We start from the raw sequence: 26,788 nt of genomic DNA on the forward strand, positions 1-26,788 counted from the left end.
TCTGGACCAGTACCAGACATGTTTTTTTTTTCCCCAACCCAAAACCCCACTTAACTACTTCCATTATGACGTTGCCTGTTACAACCTGAGAATGTTACTTCATCTGCGTGCACATCAGCACCCAATGATCACGTCTAGATTCTTGCCCATTTTCTTAGCTTCATCTTAAAGAAATACAATTTAAAAGTAAAAAAAAAGGCCAGTGTAACCTCTTGGCAGGTACCAGAACGAGTGTGGAAACAGACAATTGGACACCCAGTGTCATGCACGTAATATTTGGTTATTGTCTCAAGTTAATGCACAACAGTGGGTAAATCTTTGGCTTAAAACATTATAAAACTTACATGGTGTGGTGCCATATCTTTCTCCTCCCTAACTTTTATAATACATATCTGGTCCATAACAAGTGCCTCCAGTACCAAAAGATGGGCAGATGCTTTAGCTGGCACTAGCAGTAGGATCTGGTGGGAAGCATTGCTTATCTTTCCTTGGATAGGTTGAAATACGCTGAGACAGCAGATCAGATCGAGATATGCTTTACTAGACAGGCTGTAGCAAGTGCTGCTTTCTGGTTTGCACATCCACATGATGTTCTTTATTGGTGGCAGATGTCTTTTGGAATGCTTTTGAACAGCATAAAGGACCAAAGCCTTGTTCTCTTCCAAGGTGGGAGTTTTAAGACGAAACCAGAATGCCAAAATACTTGGATGAACACATTAAATGAGCACACGGATGCTTTGTGCTGTGCTTTGTGGATGCACTCAGCTGCAGGACTCCTCCCCATGCAGCAGGAACACAGCACCTCAGAGCCAACATGAGATCTTTTTGTACTTAATTTCATCCCTGTTACAGAGAACTGATATGCACAAATCTGGTGCTTTGCTGCTGGTTATAAACAGACTCTCTGTATTATTACTTTCACCATTCAAAAATAATAATTCTTCCTCTAGTTTTGAGCAGAGGAATTCTGGATAATGGAAGATGTTAAATCCCCATAATCCATGTGCAGTATGAAAGCAGCAACGTGTGCTACCAGCAGACAAGTAGAAGAGCTAATACACAGAATCATGGAATGGGCTGGGCTGAAAAAGACCACAATGCTCATCTGGCTTCAACCCCCTGCTATGTGCAGGGTCACCAACCAGCAGACTGGGCTGCCCAGAGCCACATCCAGCCTGGCCTGGAATGCCTCCAGGGATGGAGCATCCACAGCCTCCTTGGGCAACCTGTTCCACTGCTTCTACCCTCTGTGTCTTACACGTCTTACCTGAGGCTTTTGCTGTTACACCTTGAGTCCCAGCCCCACCAGCGCTCAGCCACCACGTCCTCTTCAGCACAAAGCCATGTGAGCACACACTTAGCTGCATCAGGCCCAGGAGTGGAAGTGCTTGGTGCCTCCTTGGAAAGAACATCTCTGAACAGCTTAATCATACAGCGTTTGAATAATCTCCAAGACCAACTTCCAAGGAGCAAGTATTTTTTGCTTTGGGGAGAAACAAAGCAAGGTGGCTTAGCTCTATATTTCACTTACAAAGCAGTTGTGTTAGGTTTGCCAGGAGATAGGCAGCTTTCATTGCTTAGAATTGGCAGGGCTTCAGAGTCTCAAAAATGCCTCAGCAACAGACAATGCAGAACAGAAACTTATCTGTGTTTAAAAATAGTCCCAAGTGTTGTTAGAAGGTATCAAGCAATGCTTTTTGGTCTTTATCAGCGTAATGTAGTGGGGAGAGTATAAAAGGATAACTGTTGTTATACAACAAATGAGGAAACGCTGCTGTACCCAACTTAGTGCAGCCCAGCATGAAACATTAACTTTGCTCTGAATTATGGCAGGATGTAAAGCAGCCTGAAAAAAAAAATGTGGGTTTGAAAACATTTTGAAGGAGTTTAAAAAACAAATGATAATAATTGCAATCTCTCCTTTGGGTTTTAAATCTCAGGAAATTCAAAGCCTTACCAGCATTTGCACAGTTCAGTACAGCTACAGTCAGAGTCCCCAGCCAGCTCTGTGAGTCCCAGGGAGAGGTGAAGCACTGGAACAGGTTGCCCACGGAGGTTGTGATGCCCCATCCCTGGAGGCATTCCAGGCCAGGCTGGATGTGGCTCTGGGCAACTTGGTCTGCTGGTTGGTGACCCTGCACATAGCAGGGGGTTGAAGTTAGACAGTCATTGTGGTCCTTTTCAACCCAGGCCATTCTATGATTCTATGATACGTAAGCATGGTTAAGCATGGTTACAGTACAGGAGCACCTCCAGGCACTGGCACAAATAACACCGTCAGTTCTTCTGACCAAAAATCTGAGCTGCTTCTAAACTGATGGAGAACACCAACCACCTGTATGGCACTGGTCACCAGCACAGAGAAAGCACCCAGTGTGTCCCAAAAGGCTCTCTGTCCTATTTACTGCTGCAGCCACACTTGCAGAGGACCACACACACACCCAAAGAAAGCAGTTACAGTGCAACTGGAAAAGTACTGAGCAGTGTCCCTGTGGGACCGGCGGCACCCCGAGCCCCAGTGCACTCCCAAGGAACTTGTTTATGACAGGGCCATACATCTGCCTGCAGAACGCACGCACTGCACCACGAGGGAGAGTGCAAGAGAAGGAAGAGAGCCAACACTGTCATTAACGCAACTATTAACAATTGCCTTCTATTGCCACACTGAGGTATTTTAAAGGAATTTATCGCTACTTCCCATCAGATGCCAACCTGCTGGGGTAGCAGTGAAGCACAGTGCCACAGTTTGTGACATGCTTCAGACAGGGTACATCAACAGTACTGTAACAGACAGCAGAAGTGATCATTTGTAATGCTGAAACCTGTGCACAGAGCTTCTTCCCACATTAAGATGTTTCTAAATTTCAGTTGAATAAACACGCTTGGAAAATATCAAGTTTATCCCTTACCAAGCCAACGAGATAAAGTTTTATAGCCAAAAATTTGCTCTGAACAGAAGCATCTCTCTTAGAGACGACACAGATTTGCATCTCTTTTCCTGAGCATCAGTTGCTAACAGCAGGGCCCTGTCCTGGAGCAGCAGTCAGTACCTGGTGCCTCCTTAGCAAACACCTCCCCCACACTGCGGTGCAGCGCTGGATCTGCAGAGCTTCTCAGAAGTTGCATGCCTGATTTGGTGAGGCCATGCAGAAACTGCTCTGAGCCCATGCAGGGGTGCTCTGCAGAGCCATCCTGGTTCTCTGCAGCCAACTCAGGTGAGCCTTCAGGAGAGCCAGGTGTGGGGTGTCTGCAGCCACCAGGTAGACGTGACCTGAGCAAGAACAAAGCACAGCCATTCATTCCATCAGTCATGTGAGGCAATACGTAGACACAGTGTGTTTCCTGAGCCCTGCAGTCTGGGCCTAAAGATGTCCCTACCACTGTTGTTGCTTTCTCATCTGTATATTCTGGTCAGGCTAAAATTGCACCTATTAAAAAAATAGTTTGTGCAGAATATTTGGGAAATGGGAGAAAGGGGAGCCAGGAAGCCATCCTTCCATGACACAGCATGCTTCAAGAGGAGGAAATGCTAATAGAGTCCTTCAGCAGTGTATCTCAGAATGCTCAGCAGGTCCCAGCTGCACACTGAGATCTAAGACCACTGCCCTTTCTTGGTTGAATCACTCCATCATGAGCTATTTGCATCCTCACCTCCAAAACACACTCTGCTTTTTCTTTTTGTTTTGTTTTTTTTACAAGGTACAAAAGCTGTCACTGTGGCCTTAGAGGTGCTCCTGCTTGCGGGACGCGCACTACTACATGAATAAAACTCGCTTTTATCAGAGATACTGTCCTGACAAAATTATTTGGATATTTCCAACAGGGCCATCTGCAGAGCAGCATGGGAGCTCTCCTAACTGCCTTGGAACCACCAAAGGACACCACTGCAGTGCACCAACAGCATTCCAAGCCCTGAGTCTTGGGCAACTCAACTGCAAAAAGCAGATGGCTGCACCTGCAGCAGAAGCACAGGAGCTGTTTTAACACCAAAATATCATTCATTAAGCAAAGAGGGGAAGAAAAAACGAGTATTATACTGGGAAATAAAGACCATACTGACACGATAGCATTTTCTGGGCAGTGTTGCTGTCTGACATCTACTGCAACGTCTCAAAACTGAGAGTATTGGATTTTTGTGCAGCTCTGGGCGGGGGAGCACACAGAAGTTTCTGGAACTCTGGGACAAGGACAGCCTGCTGCCCATGACAGTCTCAGCCTGCTGCCAAGCAGCTGTGCCCAGGGGTCACTTCTGGACTCCACATGGGCTGTGCATGGAAGCTGGGGCTGTGGGGGAGCTGCTGAGCTGCCTCTCCTTGAAAACAAACAAGGAACGGGCAGTCAGGGCCCGGCTGCCCATATATCAGTGCACTAAAAATACCTCGAGAGCGAAACCATAGAAGACCAGCCAGACAACATCTATTTCTCCCCTCTTTGCCAAGTGTGAAGAAAGAGACAAAGGAGGAAAAATCCCAGTGCAGGGAACAGGTCTGACCAGCTGTGCCACATTTCTGTGCTCACCCTCCCCTCTAACACACAGACCCACACAGGGCTCTGTCTCTCTCCTCCAGACTTTGTCAGCACCATGAGGCACCTCCAGCCCCTATCCCGAGCAGGCTTCAGCCCATTGCCACTAACTTTCCTCAAACACAAAACAGGGCATCTTTTCCCCTGCAGATGCAGGCGGCAGCCAGCAAGGTGTTCGGCTGCTGTCACCACGGAGGTCACACAAAATATTCCAAGTGCTGCACCAAACCCATCGTAAAGTGTCACTAAAGGAACAGTACATCTCTTCTTGTCCATTAAATTTCTGAACGCTGCTTTTACAGTATCTAAAATTACCTACAGGTCTCTGCAATGTCACATGAATTTTTGCAGTGATCTTTTCTGCCCCGCTGTGCTGGGCTCCTCAAGCCCTGGAATATCCTTTACTCTGGCTGTAATGAGATTTCTGTTCCAAGCAGAGATTAAGGCCAACTTGCTTTCAGAAATGCGAGTCTTCAAATTCAGAAATTCTCCTTTTTGGGTTTGCAGCTTCCAAAATACTTTCCCTTGTCTTCCTGGCTGTGCATTCTTCACATTATCGTGTGACGTGCATGAAATATTCACTGCCACAGTAAGACTCAAGCTTACACACTCTGTTAGCTTTATTGCCGAAACCACCACAAAGGATTCTTCTAACTGAAATCTATCTTCTTTTCCTTTCAAAACGCCTCTTATTTGCTCATATTTCATTTTAAAAGGAGACTGATACAGAAAACAGCTCAACTGCTTGTTTGTAGCAGACATCCTTAAAGATTTGAGCATTATGTTATCACAACTTAATGCACAATGAAACACATACTGGTTAAGTTATCTACTCTGTAAAATTATTTTCAAAAGTCAACAACTCTTACCTAGAGCAATGAGTCCTCCAGACACTGAGGATCAGGACACGAGGCTCTAAGCTGGTAATGAAATCCATGTGATCTTGGGTCAGACATTCCAAAAGTGGGTAATAAGACTAGCTTAGCTTTCGATATTGCTGAAAATGAAGGAAGTGTACGTTAATAATAAATATGGACATCTGCACTAACTACTATTAATGACATTAGCAGATCACAGAAGATCATATTTTTATGATGTGTTAAATTGTGATTTAGCCATTAAATCAGAACATTTATATAGAAAAAATATCTTTGTGTCCTTGGTAAACTGCTACTTTTCCAATTTCCACAGGATATAAACTACTAATTTAAAACAACCTCTAGATAGTATTGCCTTGCTTTGACATTCAACATAGCCTTCAGTCTAGAAAAAGGAGTGTAACAGGCTGCTCAGCGTGTCAGTTAGACAGGATTGGTGCTTGTATCTCACCTTCTGCAGGAAATCTCACTGGGATTTATCACAGACTTCCCCCAAATTATCTCGGAGATGTGTTTTTTGTGCTTAAGTGAGTTCCTGTAACAGGCTCTGCACAGGCAAAAGCACCCGCCTGCTTCTTAAGGACCTGTGTTGAAGACATGTATTTCTGGATGGCTAGGAATGTGCAAAATGCCTGCACTTCACCACACAACCAATAAACAGGTCTTCACTGAGAGAAGCTTTTCCAGTTCTAAGGATTTTCTTCTTGTGATAGGCACAAACCTGGATATTAACCATCTCTAGCTATCCCAAATTTGTCTCTTCCAGCAAGAAAATGACAGTTCTGAACAAAACATGGAAAAGAACAAAATTCAGCATTTTTCTTTTTTTTTTTTTCCCCCCCAGAAAAGTTTAAAGAAAATCCTGGTAAAGCTCCCCTTTCACATGGCAGTTATATCACCCCTCTATTTTAGATGTCTCAATGTAAATCAATCCAAGTAATCAAACTGAGAAATGCATGTGAGCTGTTGTAGATCCCTCTGTCTCATCATAGCAATATAAAGCCTGTGGTGGTGTTATTTCATATTTCACAAAAAGACTCCCAAGATGAGTAATTGCTTACTAGCAAGTCGCCGAGGGATGCTGAAAGCAGCGTTCTGACAAAGGCCTGACGTACGCTGTCAAAGTGGTTGTCCCCATACAACTCGAAGAAGCCAAAGCGGATATAATTTCCACATAAGGCAGATTTGAGTGCAGAGTAACAGATGGAAACGCCCCTGAGTTTCAGCGGATAAACCTGATCTTCTGACAAAGTCCCAAGAGACAGGATCTGATTTACACCCAGACCGTGGCTGAGTCTATCAGCATGCACTCATCATCTCAACAGAGCTGCAACACACGGTTTTATAGTTGCTCACACTGCAACAAACCCTGGTTTTGATCCATTACCATGATGGTCTCTTGGGATGGCTGCTGACGTATATGCACAATAAAAACAAACCTCAAAAAACAAAGATGTCCATTACAAAAGCCTCTGTTTTACCAGTCACAGATGGGAATGACTTTTTAACTAAAATCCATGTTTAGAATGTAAAAATAACAGCTAACTGTAAATATTTGCTGTTGCCACTACCAGGCTGTAGTGGCTTTTGGATCCAGCGTGGCTTTATCATTCTCGTGCTCCTCAGCTGCAGGCCCAACCTGTAGCTTGGGTTTGGAAACAGTGGGAACGGAGCCACAACAAGGCCTGTGGTGTAGGAAAGGAAGGTCACAGGGTTTTGTGAGGAGTGTTCAGGCTGACCGGAACAGCCTCATTCTTACGTTTTTTATGTGGATTCCTTTTACCAGGGGTGAGGGCAGTAACCATCCAGGCCGATTTTCTGCTGCAGCTAGACTTCAGATCAGAAGGGCCTTCAATGAACAGAACCCTGCTTTGCTGTGCTGCGACCCGTCTCCCATTTTGTGGCCGCTGGCTGGGATGAACCTCCCAACAGTTAAATCTGAAAGCATGCCAGGTTTGCAAAGGAAAGACTCCCCTCTTCCACCAGAAGCACTGCAGTGCAGATCAGCACCAGCTCCTATCAGCAGCTCTCATCCTGAATTAGGAGCACACAATACCCCGATACCACACCGGCTACTCCACACTCCTGCATGCAGCACCTGAAACCGCCTACATCACACAAACACAACCCTGGTGAGCAGCAAATGAGTTCCCAGGGGGATTTCACAGCCAAATGCAACAGCTTATTCTGTGTGGTGAGGAGGTACCTCCCTTCCATGGGAACCTCCAGCCAGAACCCCGCACTGACAAAGCCCTTGCACTACCAGATGGAGCTGGGCACGCTTCTACTAGACAGAGAAAGACATGAAAGCAAAACAGGCTGGAAATAAATAATGATATCCATTGAGAACGTGGAGACCCTCAGTTCATTTCCTACCTTCCGGGGGTGATCTACCCACAGACTGATTCAGGGGAAGGCATCCTGAATCACCCTGTTAAAACCCTGCCAGTTTCACAAAAGCAGTCTGAGCTCAGTGCTGAAGTGTAGAAGAAGAAGGGTGAGACTGACACTCCTTCGTGGTCACTGAGACACCTGACTGGAAGCTGATGGTGCCCATCCACTGCCTCCATGCTGAATTCAGGGCAGAGCTGTGCCCCACATTCCCTGTAGCACCAAAGCCCCTGAGAGCACAAGAAGACACAGGGATCAGGTGACTGAGAGCCATCAAGTCTATCTGTATCAGTTGTTTTACTCCTGCGGCCGCTGCACGCTGGAAGCACACAGATACCAGCACACACCTCCCAGACTAACCTACAGACTGCAGCAAGGTTTTGCTAAATGCCAGCACCAAGCTGCCCTGCCATGCCATGTGACATGACTGCAAATGGTCAGGAATACTGAAGAGACTTCAAGCTTATCCCATTCCAAACACCATCCCCAGGGACTTCAGGATCTCACATACAGCAGGCAGCTTGATCTCACTGTAGCCAAGGTACAAACCAAAGAAATGACTTGAACAAGTAGCTTCCAGGTATAAAAATGCCTTATGGGTTTGTAATGCCTAATGTTAGCAAAGCACAGAGAGAATGAAAGGGAGTGACTTTGTCTCCTCCCCTTCTTCCAAACAAAGAACAAACCGTCACTATTCTTGACACTGTCTCACATGTCTCCCATTCCTCATGCTGACCCCCACCTCAAAAGAGCTACCTGCACAACATAGCATACACTGGGGCTACTGCAACATAAACTGCAAAGACTCCTTCAGCTCACACTATCTATGCTTCAGAGCTGCTTCCTGAGAGGAGGTGATGCTGGACCCGGCTGGGGCACATCTCCTATGTTTGCAGCCATTCCCAGCCACACAGCGGGGCTACGTGCATCGCCAGCTTTCCAGTGTACAAAGGCATGCAGGATTTTTGCTTATGCAGTTCCCACATCTGATCCTATACAGCCATCTCCTGCCCCTTGCCGTGCTGCCACAACCTGCCAGCTGCTGGCCCTCACTGACATCTAGCGTTCCCTGTGTGAGCTCCACGAGCAGCGGAAGCACTTTACCAGTGTTTATTTTATCTGACCTCAAGGAGTGCTCAGACTCTGCTTTCCAAAAGCCTCGCATCTACTCGTTTGCTGCTGAAAACACAGCATTAATTATTCAAGCTGTGAGTTACAATGAAACCAAACCCACGCTCCTTGCTGGCAGCACATGACTCGTTAATTCTGAGAAGGGCACTCGTGGTCCCTGGGAAGCCTCTGCTTAGTGGACCTAGCAGCAGCACTGTGCTGCAATGAGACTTAAAACCATCATTTTTCACAGAGCAATTTGCTAAATCGGGTCAAATCAGGCTATCCCAAAATGCTCCCAGCCGCAACCCACTCTAATACAGGGACAAGACTCACTTTCTCCAGCACGTTGCTCGGTTTCTCTGTGTGTTTCCATCTCAGATGCATTTTCTGACTCAAAATGGAAGAGAACCACAAGGTCAGTAACTTCTGCTCGTGCAGAGGTCTTGATGCCATTCTTCTCCTCCACTTCTGCTGAGCCTGCACAAATGAGCAGAGACCACAGAATTAATCTCATAATCTGAAGGCTTTGAGTACTAAAGTAACCACGTCTATATGCTGAGCTGCATCACACTCACTCTATCACACTCAGGAAGATCCCAGAGATGTAGCACGGACAGTGCTAATGGTCAGCACACAGCCACTTCGGCAGATCTGACACTAAAAAATGCATCAAAAGCAAATGCATGCAGCTGTGTGCCAAACCGTGCAGCCGCTGGTGTAACCTGGTGCTGTGAGAGGTGCCAACCAGGAGCTGCAACAGCTGTCCATCGCCGGGCAGCAACTGGGCCTCTGTCCATGGAAGTGCCATCGTCCTGCATAGGCAGCAGTGCTGGCTGCTGCTGGCTGCTCCCTCGCTGCATGCTGAGAGCTGCCCTGGCACGTGCTGCAGTGAGACACAGATACCTATATTTTCACATTTTTTCACATTTCTGCAAGTATGCAAAATAATGTTGCTTGTCTTGGGATGTGCTGGTGGATATATTATACCCTATGTGATGAAGCTGACCAAATTTTCATATATGTATCTTTATACATATATATATATAGTCAAGTAAAATTAATTCTGCAATTCTCCATGTGTCAGAATGGATGTTTTCAACAAACCAGAGATAAAGGGACACGGAGAAGCTTATTTTTCATATCTCTACAATAAAGTAGTGCTTGTATGTTCTTCAGTGTAATTCCCGTTACCTGGAAGTACTTAAGCAAAAATGCCCAAGAGAAAAAACACATCTACAAGGTTTCAGCTTTTACTGTTCCAAGATAGTACTGGTGAAGCATGTTGAGTATTTCTGAACTCTTATTCCCACCAGGGACAAACAGAAGTATATGTCACCACACCAAACAGACAAGCATCCCCAGATCAGCAATGGAAAGAAATCATTACCATGTCTTCAGCAGTCTAGCAGCTCCTGTGCAGATCGATGCGTGCTTACATCAGTCTTCTGGCTGTATATCATTAAACTGACAGTGTCCCGTGAGAGAAAAATACGTACTGGGCGTACAGGAGAACACCCCCCTATAGACATGTAGTTTTTATTATTAAAACCCAAGTCTTTAAAACCATTCAACAAAACGTAATACAAACTGCCATTGGATAACAGCATTTTTAATAGAAGCGACGCACCGCCGCTCCACCTGCATGGCTTTAGTTTGCACGACTGACACCAGCAGCACTTTCCCACAAGTCTTTCATGGCACTCCCACGAGCAATGAGCTGCTGCCGTGTTAGCAGTGATCACACGCAGACATGAAGATGCTCTGCTCTTACCGTGTGCTGCAGCCAGGCAATGCCAAAGTCCTGCCTGTGGCACTGGAACCTTCGCATATCCGCACCTTCAGGTTTGCAACTCAACATACAGTCACTCACAGTATTGCAATGCATTCAAAAATACAGGAAAATGTACATTGACGACAACAGACAAATTACATTGTTGTTTGCTTTTTTTTTTTTTTTTTGCATCATCATTCATTATATTCCTATTTTCAACAGATGGTTGCCTAAAGCGCATGTTAGAAAGGCTTTTATTAGAAAACGCTGGCATGAAAATGCAGATTAATGCTTGTAAGTAGTGAAACAGTCAGACTTACAATGCAGATGTTATTGAAACATTCACAGCTTCAAGAAAATGTGCACAGCTGATAGCACTGACAGAGTCTAACTGTAACTTAGCAGAAAACGCAGCAGCTTCCTTCACATCCTGGCAAGAGGATCGATGGCGAGATGAGATCAGAACAGCATACTATGTTTTATTTAGAAAGCCGTAGCAATAAGTATTTGCCATCAATATTTTGCAAGCCTCATTTATGAGCGATGAGAGGCTTTGCAAGCTTACAAACTAACGTTCACGAAGAACATAAAAGGCAAACCCAAAGACATTTCCATGCAGAGGATGACTCTCTCACAGTCACTGCATCTCTGTCGCCTGCCACATGCATGGATACTGAAAGCTCCACGGAAAGCCCCGAGGCCCCCGGGCACTGATGCACACAAACCTCCGGCTGCTACCAGTGGGATCGTAGACAAACACAGGATAATAAATGGTTTCACAAAGGCAACTGCTCTGTCACAGCCAGAATTTACGATCAGAGCTACAGGAAATGGTGCTGTTGTGCGTCATGTGGCAAATCCTCCTATTGTAGCAACAGACTTACAATCAGAGAAGAGTTTGAGTTGGAAGGAACCCTTAAAGGCCATCTGGTCCAGCTCCCTGCACTGAACAGGGACACCTGCACTAAATCAGGTACTCAGAGTCCCATCCAGCCTGACCTTGAGTGCCTCCAGGCATGGTGCATCCACCTCATCTCTGGGCACCCTGTGCCACTGCCTCATTGCCCTCACTGCAAAAAACCTCTTCCGCATATCCAACCTAAATCTCCCCTCTTTTAGTTCACAGCCTGTGAACTCACATTTCCTGTGAGGGCACACTGCTGGCTCACGTCCATTTGCCATCCACCAGTACCCCAAGTCCTTTTTGGCAGGGCTGTGCTCTACCCTTACGTTCCCCAGCTTGCACTGATAGCAGGGCTTGCTGTGACCCAAGTGTCAAACCTTACACTTGGATTTATTGAATTCCATGAGTTTCCCCTGGGCTGGCAGTTCAGCCTGGCTGGGTCTCTGGATGGCATCTTAAGGGGAAAAGAGAAGCAGCAATCCAGGAGCAAACGGCAGGCATGAGGCACAGGCAATGGCAGCTGGGCTCTGGTTATGGCTTAGGGGCAGAGTCAGGACCAGAGCAGCTTTCAGCATCTCCCTCTCTTTCTAATGCATGGCCATCATTACTGGGAACTGATAAAAACTACAGCAGTGCAGAAGAGGAGAAACCAGAAGTGTAAGGGCACTAATAGTAATCTGGCTTCAGCAATGTACTTAAAGATACGTTGAGAATAAGATGCAGAATGTTTCAGGTATGTTACTCAGTCAGGCTGTACTTGACCCAGTTCTGGTCCCTGGGACACAACACTTCTGCTAGTGGAGACAAAACACAGCTGAGGCCAAATTCAGAGTGGCTCCAGAAATTAATTTAGCTCCAGGGACTACAAGGATCACGCATCTAATAATACTTCTGTTCTACTGAAAAAGGCACATTCCAATTCTGAGAAATATTCAGGCTACATATACCATCTTGTGAGCACATTTGGAGCATCACTGTTAGAGGTGAAAGACACTGAAGAACTCAGTACAAATGGTTGCTTTCCCTTTTTTTGGTCCAGTGACGTTACCTGCTCAGACTGACAACAGACAATGCCTGTAGGGATGGAGGAGAAAAAAGCAGGTTGCTTGTTGCACCGAAGGCTGTTATTTGCCCAAGTGATTACAAGAAGAATCACAAGAAGGAACAACATAAATATTGGGCATTATTCCAGCTACAGATGACATCTTTATCAACTGCCTATTAAACAAAAACCAAATAGACAACACTGGACAGCTGGAATATAAGGCTATTTTCACAGCACTGCATCCCTTCTGTGAATGCCAGCACATCACTGCTTTGCATACTTGCTAGAAGGAATTAATTCATGGTAATTGCATGCAAGGCAGCGAACAGGACAGACTGAGGTGTCATTCCTGCATACAAGTAACCTCCCTCAGCTGACCAGCTGTTTTGATGACAAGTGGTCAACTTTGGGGAACAAAGTAGAGACCACACAGAAGAGTATGCAGAAGCACAGAAAAAGGGAACACGTCCCATCTTGAGGAATACACATAGCATTACTCTAGTTCTGATCAGACCTACCTCTATAACCAGGAATATTTCAATAATTATTTTTTTTTATAAAACATAGGGCTACAGAAATTAGGCATACTATATATTTAGTGTTATAAAAAGCTTCCACATACATAATATTTAAAATATATCTTCAGTGCCAACAATATATTAGCAATATAGTATCTGACATAATAAAAATATATGCTTACTGGACAGGAACGATGTTGGGCTACGACAGGGGATTCTCCTTTGTGTGTGGTTTGTGCAGCTGGTACAGGTGGCTGCTCCCTCCTTCCCTTGGTTTCCCAATCATGAGCTGCTCGGGAACAGCCATTTTCCTTAAGAGTCCTCTGCAAAGCAGGCTGACGTGTTCTCAGCAGACACGTCTACGGGGCATAATCCAACCTTGGTATAAATTCACTACATGACCCTTCCTGTTTCCCTCTTGAAAGAAACAAATCAACAATTCCCCACAACAAAGCTCTCTGGGGCATTAGTAAGGATCAAGACTTGTATGAGTCATGCAACTGTCCTGTGGGATAAAGATTTTGCTACAGAAAACGTGGAACTACCCTGGCAGACATTTCTGATACTAACAGCAACCATGTAGGTGCCAATTAAACTTACTTGGCACTCTGTGGGTGCCAAGGCCCTCATGTGGGAACACAGCTGCACCACCTGTAAATCTGGAAAGCTTAAATAACTCCACAGAGTAGAAAACACTTTGCTTTTAACATCTAATGGAGGAATACAGATGTTCAAGTGATGCATCTAGGAAGCAGGTGCCAAACCACAGCGAAAAGACCATCACACACGGCCATGGTGCTGCTAGGTGCACAATGGAGAATTGCTCGGTGTCCCACAACATACTGGGACTGCAGGAGGTGGCTGGGACCAGAGCAGGTGTGACCTTCCTCTATCAGCCCTTATAAACCTACCTAGTCCTGCAACAACTTACCATCGTTGATCAGATTTGCTCTGTAGTTTGAAATTTACGTGCTACTCACGCTTTGCTCCTTTCTGACTAACCCTGGCACTGAGTTCCTCTAGTTAATGTGCTCAGGAATACCTCCACCAGCCTCAGCGTGGTGGCACCAGTGCAGTGAGAAGCAAGATCTCTGCAGAAATGGGGATGCTGGCTACATGGGCTGTCTGCTTAACATCCTAGGTACATTCACTGTTCATTTTTACAGATGGCCCTTGTAGATTCAATTTTTTTTTTTTTTTTTTGTCAAAGCAGATTAAAGGCAAGGCATCCATAAAACATTTTGCCATATGGTTGTATGGACTGAGCTTTTTGCTTGTAATAGGTGGCTGAATATGCTATCAACATGAGCTATCATACGCAATCAAGCTTGCTAGATTAAAGCAGGACTTGTGGCTTGCAAACAGAACGCTGTGTGTATTACTCATTAAACTTCGAGCAGCAGCTCTCTCATCAGGTTTTATTAAAGTATTTGCATGCTTCCAAAATGAAATAGAGGTCCACCGTCATCTCTTGCGACGTTGCATTCAGTTGCCATTTGTTTGGAGATGTCATACAAAATCCTCACACGCTGGCTGAATTGAACATGGCTGAATTATAAAAAGCTTTCACGCAGAAAGGAGGTCTTTGTTACACACACAGTCTCTGACTCTTCCAGAGCTTTCCAGGCATGGTTACATTACGTTCTCAAAGAGCTGCAAGGACCGCATGATATTGTCATCCTGAAAGCAACGAGAAGACACGTTCATGAAAGGAGCACTGATGAACACAACTCCTAACCTGGCATGGCACAGGAGGGGCTCTCCGGGGACTGCAGGCAACAGCCTTGCTTTCCACCCTCGGTGAGCTTGAATGGATTCAGCAGTTAGGTCCTGATTTGGAAAAGCAGCACTTTTACTTCAGCACCTTGACTGGTTTGAGGCTTGCAAGCACAGAACTTTCTCCTAAGCTTTGCTTCCAGCATGGCCTGTGCTTCACAGAAGAAAAGCTGGACCAGCACTGAAGCTGTGCCCTCACACATTGGCGCCCACTGCACTGATCCTGAATATGAAGGTGTGTACTTAGCTTCACTTGCTTCAGAGGCCCAAATGAAATGACAGCTGTGAACGGAGAAGCATGCTGCCATGAAGGACCACTTCCTCACAGGAACACCTCGGGCTCAAAACAAGAATACATGAAATGCCAGCCTCTCTCAGGTGCCTGGATCCAAATGAGAGAGTTGGAGACTCTCTCCATTAGCATCCACCTTGCTCATCCTAACACAGTTTGGTGATGCCCTGTGTGGGGAACCAATCCTCCTGTGCACAGCCATGCCATGACTTCACTGCCCAAGAGCTGCAGCCTCAGAAATGGCAGAGGTAAGCATATTTGTTTGTTTCTTTAAAGTAAAAAATGCCATCTTTGTGTGGCATGGCTCTGATCTGCGAGGAGATAACAGGTGGCAGTGCATGGGCCTGTGAGCTGCCAACGCAAGCACATCAACAGTAAGGAACCAAATACCCTGCCCTGATTCTGGTTTAACAAAACCCTACTGTTGAAGCTACTTCAATACTAAGATCTCTAATCACACACTGAAGACACAACGTCAACCTCTTAAACAAACAACTAAGTAAATAAAATACTGAGGAAAGTAAAGGGCATTATGAGCTTTCCCATAATTGTGTACTTGTCACAGAATCAGCAGCACTGACCAGCCTGACCCCACGGCCCTGATGGCTCAGCAGTCTCACAGAGCACCACCGATCTTACAGCTGCTTGTTTTTTTAGAGAGCAAAGGAACTCTGGGATCTGGAGTGGCACCTCCTTGCAAATGAAGTTTGGTGGAAGTGAAAACAAAGACGGTGGCACGATCTGCACCATTTGTTGCACCTAGCATTTCATCCTTACCTCCTGACACGATTCGATAAACTCATCTAAAGTTACAACACCATCTTTGTTTTTATCCATTTTCTGCAAAATAAAAACAAGCATTTAGTTCCCATAAATAACACTGTGGTAACAGTATAACATCCTATGTACTGTAACTTGAATAAATCTAAGGCACGTGACCAACCAACATTACAGACTTGATGCCACTGGTTCAACTTGCTGGCAGCTAAGGACTGGTTCACTGGTATGTGGAGGACTTTTGAGGTCATCTCCACCTGAACCTTCCTTATACACATGCAGCAAACTCTGCTCATATAACATCATTTATTTCCTCACTGCTACACCGCATGATTGCTGTCTTTACGGGCAGTTGAGAAGAGAAGCACCAAATGACTGTGATACATACAGAAGCTCCATGTTCACTGGACAGATATCATCCCATTGCAAAGGGTTGGGCTAAGTCAGATAGGATACCTCAGACTCAAGAAGTCAGCAGGCATTGTAGTGTTAGACTGAATGGCTACCAGAATTTGTTTTAGGATCTACAGTAGGAAACAGCTATGTAGCTAGGATTAATCTTAAAGTGTATCAGTGAAGAGCTCAGGTATTGAGAAATCATCATCAGAAATCAAGTACCTGGAAGAACACTTCTACGTGCTGCCTTGGAGCATCTTCTTTGAGCACAGGATATGTGTACTTTCCCATCATATCATAAATTGCCTTTACTATATCCATCATCTCCTGCAGTAGTGACATGACAACAAAAGCACAACAGGGAAATTAATAGAAATGATAGCACATTTATGTCTTTTACTGCCCTTTTCTTCACCCTCTCCTGTTAACAAAACAGCACAGACCTCGTGCCCGTATCTACTGTCAGCACCAAGAACACACGTGTGCAGACAGATGCATCATCAGATACATGCTAACCTATAAATCTGGGGGGCTTGCAGTGCTCTGGGTGAGCCCACATCATACCTCCTAGTGCAGCCAGAAGCCCCTTATATGCCTTGGTCACTGAGTACCTGCTGTCATCATCCCCTCCCCTTCACAGCTTTGCATTGCTCATAGATTAAACCAGGATTTTTCTCCAGGTAAGAGCTAATCACTAAAGCCAGTGTAACATAGGAAAACGCATCTACAAAATAATACAGTGTGAGATCACTGCGCTCTCTTAGACAGAAAAACACTCAGGTCCAGTTTTATATGTTTGATGAGCTGTATGCAACATTAATTGTGCTAAGCAACAGAAACAAGTCAGCTCTCATAGAAATCAATCCCATTTGTCAGCCCTACCTCCTTGTTTATATAGCCATCCTTATTTATGTCGTACAGGTTAAACGTCCATCTGAGCTTTTCATGAACTGTTCCCCGCAACAGAATGGACAACGCCATCACAAAATCCTGTTTGAGGCAGAGAGAGAAATGAGAATCTGTGTAACATCCCTTTCCAAGTCACACTCCTCATTACACCCACCAAGGGAGTTACCCACTTAGGATGAATGTATCCTCTGAACTCAAACGGACATAGCGCCCGCTAAGATGATCTGAGCAGGGTTAATAAACGTGTAAGAGGGAACTGGGAAAACCCCAAGAGTCCTCAATTACTCAACTGTGCATCCTCCCTGTGCCCACCTTGAGAGGGACGGCAAGATTCCAGACCCCTCTGCCACACATGGAAGCTCAGGTTTTGTCCTCTGTCAAAACACAACACATTTAGCCAGATGTGGTTCCCACCTCTACTAACTCAATCTGGGACACGGTATTTTGTTTGTATTTTTGGTTTACAGTGGAGTTATTGCTTGCAATAACTTTGATTTATTGATTTTGTGCTGCACAGTGGCTCAGCAGCACTGCTGTATTTGTTAGAACGGGCAGAGCTTCAAGCTAAAGCAGCTACACTGTACCTGGTGTCTCATTTAACACACTTAGTCCTCCCCGTATCATCTCCAGTGGCTCTGCACGGGGCAGAGCACTGCTTCCTAAAGACCTTTGTTCCTTTCTACCCACACTCAAGAGAAATTAAAGTTTGCTGAACGATACAAAAAAGGGGACAAAATGCTTACATGTGATAAAGAGATGGATTTGCCAAGAAGGAAAGCTCAGCGTTTTTTTATTGTACTTGTCTAAGCATTTTGCTGCAGGTCAGTCCGTTTAGGATTCTGGAAGTCTCTTAATGCTCTCCAGAAGGGCTGCTACAGGCAGAACTCCCACTGCAGCCATCGCTACAGAGATGCACTTCCATACGGCAACCTTCTCACAGTTGATAAATAATTTCTCTGTCACACCTGGAACTAACAGGGATTTGGCCACTTTGGTGGCATAAAGCAGGGCTGCCTAGCATTTCCACCACTTTGTTTGCAGACGCAGGCTGCAGCTATGGGGTGGATTTGGTATTCCTCAGGAACTACTATGTGAGATCCCTGTTGAACATCTCAAATCAGCTTTGAAAATGCATACATTCCAGGAACGTACATGTGAAACCCTATAATGCAAGCGAGTTGCAGGAAGCATGAGCTTCTCTGGCCTTTCTTTGACATCCACATTATCTGTGCCACTCGCTGGTCTCTGCTCCATGGGACTGTCACTGCCCTGTGCTTTCTGCTACGCAAACCTCTGCACTTTCTCCCTGTGGCACTAACACTCCTATGCTACTGACTAACACGATCTGTTTGTTTCTCCACTGGGAAGAAAGCCAATCCATCTGCACGAGAAGCCTGCATTAACCAGAATGAGATTTTGATGTTTCATCTGGTTGTAGCCCTCCAGCCCATAGCCAGGCAAATCCCAGAGTTTACGATGAAAAATGGATGGGAAGCTGAAACATACAGAATTGAGAAATAGGGCATTAAAACAGGATGCAAACCAGTTACCTCAAACTTCACTGAGCCATTCTGTGCAGTGTCAAATGCGTTAAAGAGATAATGTGCATACATGCTAGCATCTGGAAAACACAAAAGGCACCAATTGGTACAACAGCTCCTTATATACCACTGGCTCTCAGCAACCTCTCTTTCAATATAAAGCCATCCTTAAAGCACTGCTACTCTGTGAGCTAGTAAATATTAACATGGACTTGCAGAAACCGCAACCCAACCCCACTGAATGCAAAAGCTTGTATTGCACAGGGCATGAGCTGGATTGTGGGGCTGTGTTTGCAAGAATGAGAGCAAAAAGCAGCACGCAAGTGTATCTCTGGGGCCAATGCAGTATTAGCTCCAGCAGAAAGTGCAGCAACTCCATCTCATAGCAGCACACTGCTCTGTGGCTGACAACTACTGGCCATCTCTAATGTGGGTTTGCCTTTATTCTTGTTAAAGCATCCTGCTTACCTCCATGAGGAAAAAACTGTGCATAGATCTGTTTGAACGTCTCTTCATTAACCACCCCGCTAGGACATTCCTGTTGGAAAAAAAGAAACAAAACCAAATCAAAACACACACCCCAGCTCTGTTAAGGTTCATTCGCAAAACTGTACAAGCCCAAAGAGAGCAATTATACAAATCGCATCCCTGTTCCCGTAGCGTTCTGGATGTATGGGCTGTGCAGCTGAAGAAATTAAAATAATTCAGGCTGCAATTCCATCTTAAGCATCTCACAGACTTGGTTCACAGCAGTGTTTAATTCCTGTTTTAACAGATGACCTGGACAGCCAGCTCGTGCCTTCTGTCACACGAAGGCCTCCTCTAATACATTACAAATCACTGCCAGCTAATTCTTCCCTGTCCTGTCCCTCTACATTAGCCCCCAGTAGCCAGATACCCCCACACCAGCTCCATGGAGGCTAAAGGTACATACCAGCAAATTCTCAAACATTAGCCATTGGTGTGAGGCTTGAAACTAGAAGAGCACTTCAGGACAGCCCAAGTAAAATTCAGGACCAGGTTTAGCTTTGCTATGTGCCTCAATCCAGAGGCTTTTTTATAAAGCAAACCCCAAATCTAAACAACCTTACTCCAGCTTTCACAAACCAAGGGAAGTCAGCAGCAGGATGCAGCTTTATCTCTCAGTCAGCCACCCTGAGCCACTGCCCATCCCTCTGCACACGCACAGAATAACCTCCCCTGTTCCTGAGTACAGACTCAGAACTCCAAAGCCTCATCTTGGTTAAAGGCTCTGTTTGCGTGACTTTGTTTAAAAACTCATCCATCCTGTGATAGATCATGCTCGAGTTCAACCAGAGTTATATTTTTACCTAACCAGAGCAGGTAACAAAACCCATTCCTCACCGCTGCTTACAGGTCGTTGAATTTGGGATGAGCAAACTTAGGAAGCCTGAGAAAATCCCTTTGAATCGGTGACACAAAGTCAGAGGAAGATTCAAGCCAGCGACTTGCTTATTGATGAGTTCTTTAGGCTGACTTTTAAGAACAAAAGGACCTTGACAAGAAATTCTGCCATCAAGAAAAGCTCATAAACAGAAAAAGCGTCTGATCTGCAGCAACGCCTGCTGCTGACACTGCATTCCCCAACCACGGGAAGGCAGAAAAAGAAATCGCTCCATCCTGTGTGAGTCACAGGAGAGCAAGGAGGGGCTCTTTGGGCAACACTAGAGGCACCCCCCAAATCACACACACTCCGTACCTCTTTGCTACTGGAATTAGTGCAATTAGGTCTGAGTTCCTTCCTTCAGTCCAGTAGATGCCTTCTTCCTGACCACTGCAATGCTTTAAGACAGTTTATAAATACGGGGACTACCCATTATATTCTCCATACCTTTCCCTTGCCCCAGGCCATCCCAGCAGCCCCAGCCACCATTCGTGTTCCTGTGCCCCCAGCCTCAGTGCATCAGCACTGGGCAGGCTCAGTGAGAGGAGCTGCACTGCTCTCAAAGAGGTGAGGTCTCCCACAGCAGGTCTGGCCATTGGGCCTGATTACATTTTGAGTTTCCACCCAACCCTGCTTGCTTCTGATGTTCCATCTGGAAGCCAAATGGAAGTTTGCATCAAGCCTCCAGGAGGGCAGTGCTGACACTGATCGCCCTGCTTAGCTCTACATAACAGGGCTGCCTTCAGACACATATGCTGGTAGCAATTCATTTACACTTAATTGATCACCATTTTGTTTTGTAAGAGTCGAATAAAGCTCCAGAGGCCTCATTAGTGCTACAGCACATCTTAAGGCAGCTGACTCAAAAGAAATCTCTCTTGTGAAAAGGAGCAGGTAAGCTCTGTGCCAGCTGAAATTCCACTGAAGGCAGGACGAGTTTCCTCATGCAAGAGAAATTTCATAGCAGCACGAAAAAGCACATCCCACCCTAATACACACAAGGCCTTCCTTTGACAGCAGTGCGTTAAATTTCAGGCAAACACCTCATTTTTTTTTTTTTAAACCTATGAATTCTTTCAAAGTGTCTAACGTGAGAAGTGAACACTTGGTTTGTGTTGTTGACAAGCACAGAAACAAACCCAGCATTTCCCAAAAATTAGCTACCAAGCACTGGCACTGACAGCATCTGTCACGTGTATGGATCGACCTCTGACTTCTCCTTAAACCACAAAGGAGCTGAAAACCACACCAACACAAAGAAAAATTGCACTTGGGGTTCTTTCTTCTGCTAGAATCAGAAATTATTTTGCTGCCTTTCTTGTGTTCTCTCAGAGCCAGCAGTATATTTGTGGCACTAAGAAAATACCAGAACTTCCTTATCTTGTTCACACTGCTTGCTTTGGTCTTCAAACCCGGACTTATTTCAGATGTCCCATCTGACAGAAGGCTCATTCACATACTGCAGATTTGCTAAAATAGTCACGCTACAGCAAAGCTGGAGTGTTCCCAAGAGTCTCTTAGTTATTTGGGATTGCTGCTCTCTCATTGAGTCTTTGCAGTGTCCCTTGCAGCTAGCAGCTGTTCCCCTAACAGGGCAGAACCTCCTGAAGAAAGCAGAAAATCCCATGAAGATCCCAATCCTCTTAAATTCATGCACTCAATCCAAAGAATACAAGTAATGAGAAAGTCCAAAAGGGACATGTTGAATTACTGAGTCAAAAGCTCTGTTGTTGGTGATCACTTAAACGTCAACAATTTATCAATTTGAATCTTATAAATTATTTCTCACTCCCTCCCATTCATTAATTATTCCCCAAACATCACTCACCTGGGGAACAGAAACCTCTAATTGCATCCCATGCCAACGCTGCCTTTTAGCTCAAACAATTCTCTCTCCCCATGTACTTATAAAACAACCACGTTTTATTTTGTTAAGCTGAACCAAGGTAAGACCCACCAGATTGATTCTACTTCTTGCTGCTTCTGTTATCTTGCTTTTTACAGAGCTACAGCCAAGGCCCTCAGCCCAAGCACCTCATATCATGCAGTCAGTCTGGCTGCTGTGCTCTGCTTTGCTGGAGTGGCCAAGATGCAGTTTGGTGGAAGCCTCCACCAGTCCAGTGTGGAAACGACAGATCTGAGCAGTCACACACCAGGAGGAGCCTGAGCTCTTGGCCCATCCCCGCTGCATTCCTGGCTGTTCCCCACCCTCCTCAACAAAATTCTGCCTTCCCCTCCTTCCCCACCACCTTCCCGGGTCAGCTCTGGGTGTATAGTGCATATCAGAATTTATCCTTTTCTGTCTCAAGATTTGTTGTCTTAGAGCACTATGAGTAGCACTCACTTATTTTTAATGACAGAAATTAAAGAAGAAAAAGAACAGGCTTATAACAATTCAGTTAGCAGCTTTACTGGCTGCAGAAACATAACTGAAGACATGAAAGTCTATCAGCAAGTCTTAACGATTAGAATCACTTGATTCCCTCTAGAACTCTGGAACTGCACATATCTTTTCTCCCCCCCGAAATCCCATACTTTCACAGAACTTGCTTTTGCTCAAGCAGCTGACAGCTTTTGCTGTCACCTGATCAATCACCTCTGCCAGTCCTATTAGCCAAGAATCCCCTCAGTTCTTCACAGGGCTCCAGGAGAGCAGAGATGCACCTCACTGCCTGCACCGTCCCCTGCCCAGGTGTGTAGGGAAGGATTTCAGAGACAAAGGAACATTAAGAAAGAAAAGTATGGAGAATTGGGACCCTGGTCAGACAGGGCACTTGCCTGGAAGGAATACCAGGCTGCACGGAGCTGCCTTTGGCTGCATGTCTGTGAACATGACCACCCAACCAACTATGAATACAGCGGGACTGGGAAGGACCTCATTCCTCCTGTGCTATTCCAAGTGCCTGCAGCTGGCCCTGTGGTAACCCAGCTGTTGCCTTGTGATTAAACACGACCTGTGCAATCAGTGAGAGCAAGCAGCACGACCTGGAGAGAAAAATGACTGTTTTCCCACAGGGACTTTGAATCTCCAGATGGCACTGTAACATCATCCCAAGAAGCACACGGTTCGGTACAACAGGAAATATGGTAACAGCTGAGATAGCCTGCCTACTGTGCCTAATTACTCATTCCATTGAAACCATGATTTATAGGCTAGAAATGCTAAAGCTGCCCTTTCAATTTAAACTTTAAATATTAAAGCTTCATGCACATTGCGTTCACAGCAGCTGGAGGAAAACATGCTGCTTTCCTAATGACTTGACAAAGCCAGGATCGTGCCAGCACTGCCAATTAACACCAAGACCATCAGTGTGGTCTTACAAAAGGGTTGAACACACAAGTTAAATGCACTTTTATCATTATTCTTTCCCTCAGAGGTAGTGCCTCCGTAATGCAAAATGATAGCAAAACTTGGGGGGGAAGGGGAAGGATTAACCCCAGGTCTGCTGAGCCAGAAGGCTCAGGTGCCTCTGGTTTGCATCAGGGCTGCTGACTCAGCCTCTCCTTCTCAGCATGGTGCCCTGCACTGGGCTCCCATACACAGCAAGAGAGGTATGTCAGCAAGATATGAAAACACAGTAGTTAGGAATGCATTGAGTTCTGTTCCGCGTTGTAGGGGATTACATCACATTACACCATATATTAACCTATTGAGCTCTGTCTTCAAAGCTGTGTGTTTTGTACCTGACCAGCCAAAGCACGATGAGGTTTCATAAGGTCCATCGTCAATGGTCAGACTGAGGTCCTCTCTGAGTCCAGCAGAGGCTGCACAAGCACAGTGCATGCAATAAACAAAGGTACAGGCAGCTGTGCTGTGCTGGAGAAGTCAGGTATGCGCAGGAGATAGGATGCAACCAAATTTGAAGAATATCAAAAATAAGAAAGGACCTTCACAACATCCAGCAGGTTTCCTTCAACAAGACTTGCATTTAACGTGGCTTAATTTTTTTATGGCAAGGCTTCAACCAATGGACTTGACTTTTCAAGAAGTTACAGTGTTTTGCTATGACAGTAGCTGAAGTCCTGCAACTGTCCAACAGAGCAACTTAAAAACCACATGGGTCTATCAAGCTATCGCAGTAACGATTCATTAATCATCATCAAAGCATTACCTGACACAAAACACCCTTCTGACTAAACTCAGACCCTCAGGCAGTCGTATAATGACTCTTCAGTCTTCAAGATCCATAACACATCTGCTCCACATAGCCTCAAAATCCCATTTCTATTTATTATGAGTCCCTTGAGGCAGCGTCAGGGGACTTACATGGTGAGGCTCACAGCCCTGTGGAGACCAACCCTACCAGGGAGTATTGGCTCTGGCTGAGGGTCATGAAGACCAGCACGCTGCTGCTGTGTGCGTGCAGCTGTGACAGCTGACACATTCCCTTTCATCTAAACTGTGGTCTCTACCCCCTCACCCTGATACCTATTACCTTCTGAGGTCTCTTGGGCTCCTGCTTTGTTCCCTGCTTACCCTGGACTTTGTACTCCTAATGTGCTCTAATAACATCCTACTCAAATAGCAAGAATTATCCAAGATAGGGAAAGGGGAAAAAAAAAAATAAATAAAAATCCCAGGCATCCCAAGCAAACAATACAGCTCAACTGGCAGCATGAATTGAGCAAGCAAAAATTAAATAAACGTGAAAACATTTGCAGATTATCTTGAAGTGTAGGCACAGCTGAGGAATTTGCAGCACGTTTAGTGACATTTAGGGAGTAAATGTAACGAGCGTGATGTGCTCGTGCAATCCCCATTTTAAGCAGATTATGGGGGCATCAATATGAGATGGAAAGGTAGATTGTGAGCTCATTTTGCTGTGGTAGAGAAGATACAGTGCAGAACTGCTGGTATGCAGCAGGGGAACGATACAAAACGCAGCTGAGCAGTTGGGGCTGGTGGAGACATACATACTGGATTCAGTTCACTGCAGTGCTGTTCTTACATTTTTAAATCCTCTGTAAAGCACTTGAAGCTCTCTTTTAGTGAAATTGGTTTGCGCTTCAAGCTGCTCCAGGCCTTCGGGTCTGTGGCACACCGTAGTCATTTCTAATTCATCTTCAATTTTATCTAAAAGAGAAGACAGGAAGATATTCATTTTGGTTGTTACCTTTGCTCCGTTAACGTGATGGGTAAGACAGATTGGATTTCAAGAGCAATAGAGGAAAAAAAAGAAGCCATCAACAGAACTGGTCTGTATCACTGTTTTCAACTTTTCAAAAGCAAAATAAAAGCCAGCTGAGTAAAGCAATAGCTCATACTTCTTACTGGGGCTGCCAATTAGCACCCCATTCACAAAGCCAAAACTGATGGGGAGAACAGGATAGGCAGCAGACACATTGCTCTAAAAGACAACGCCAGATACTCTTATCTAAATATCGAAATGGCGTTGAGAGCAGGCCTTTCAAAGTACTGACCTGACAGAAAGCTGAGCAAATACAAGTAAGAGAGCAGTCATGCTTAAGCATATTAGACAACGACATTACACTGAAGGTAAACAGTGAGGGAAACTCTTCTGTATGCTAAATGAAGGGCTCACTGCCCAGACACCAAAGGTCGCTTTCAGCCCAAGGGAAATTCAAATTATGCCCACAGTTACTGAATCTGAATGAATCCAACCTGCATCTGCCTTCCATGGGAACCTCCAGCCAGAACCCCGCACTGACAAAGCCCTTGCACTACCAGATGGAGCTGGGCACGCTTCTACTAGACAGAGAAAGACATGAAAGCAAAACAGGCTGGAAATAAATAATGATATCCATTGAGAACGTGGAGACCCTCAGTTCATTTCCTACCTTCCGGGGGTGATCTACCCACAGACTGATTCAGGGGAAGGCATCCTGAATCACCCTGTTAAAACCCTGCCAGTTTCACAAAAGCAGTCTGAGCTCAGTGCTGAAGTGTAGAAGAAGAAGGGTGAGAATGACACTCCTTCGTGGTCACTGAGACACCTGACTGGAAGCTGATGGTGCCCATCCACTGCCTCCATGCTGAATTCAGGGCAGAGCTGTGCCCCACATTCCCTGTAGCACCAAAGCCCCTGAGAGCACAAGAAGACACAGGGATCAGGTGACTGAGAGCCATCAAGTCTATCTGTATCAGTTGTTTTACTCCTGTGGCCGCTGCAAGCTGGAAGCACACAGATACCAGCACACACCTCCCAGACTAACCTACAGACTGCAGCAAGGTTTTGCTAAATGCCAGCACCAAGCTGCCCTGCCATGCCATGTGACATGACTGCAAATGGTCAGGAATACTGAAGAGACTTCAAGCTTATCCCATTCCAAACACCATCCCCAGGGACTTCAGGATCTCACATACAGCAGGCAGCTTGATCTCACTGTAGCCAAGGTACAAACCAAAGAAATGACTTGAACAAGTAGCTTCCAGGTATAAAAATGCCTTATGGGTTTGTAATGCCTAATGTTAGCAAAGCACAGAGAGAATGAAAGGGAGTGACTTTGTCTCCTCCCCTTCTTCCAAACAAAGAACAAACCGTCACAATTCTTGACACTGTCTCACATGTCTCCCGTTCCTCATGCTG

General features: G+C 45.4%; 1 protein-coding gene across 2 annotated transcripts; it reads right to left on the minus strand.

Annotated features, from left to right (window-relative positions):
- Window positions 1-10,408: 10,408 nt before the first annotated feature.
- Window positions 10,409-25,314, minus strand: LOC146543313 (A-type potassium channel modulatory protein KCNIP1). 2 transcript variants are annotated; one of them, XM_085236501.1, is made up of 7 exons: window positions 25,190-25,314; window positions 19,304-19,373; window positions 18,845-18,915; window positions 17,268-17,375; window positions 16,608-16,712; window positions 15,990-16,052; window positions 10,409-14,824 (listed from the first exon to the last, which is right to left on the minus strand). In XM_085236501.1, the coding sequence occupies exons 1-7, from the start codon at window positions 25,289-25,291 to the stop codon at window positions 14,777-14,779; spliced, it is 567 nt and encodes a 188-aa protein (XP_085092627.1). In that variant the 5' UTR covers window positions 25,292-25,314; the 3' UTR covers window positions 10,409-14,776. The 2 variants fall into 2 exon arrangements, with proteins under 2 accessions (XP_085092627.1, XP_085092628.1); XM_085236502.1 differs by lacking the exon at window positions 25,190-25,314 and adding an exon at window positions 23,925-23,978.
- Between the last annotated feature and the right edge of the window lie 1,474 nt (window positions 25,315-26,788).

The sequence above is a fragment of the Meleagris gallopavo genome, chromosome 15 (assembly GCF_905368555.1).
Source record: "Meleagris gallopavo chromosome 15, MGAL_WU_HG_1.1, whole genome shotgun sequence".
In the NCBI taxonomy this organism is placed as follows: domain Eukaryota; kingdom Metazoa; phylum Chordata; class Aves; order Galliformes; family Phasianidae; genus Meleagris; species Meleagris gallopavo.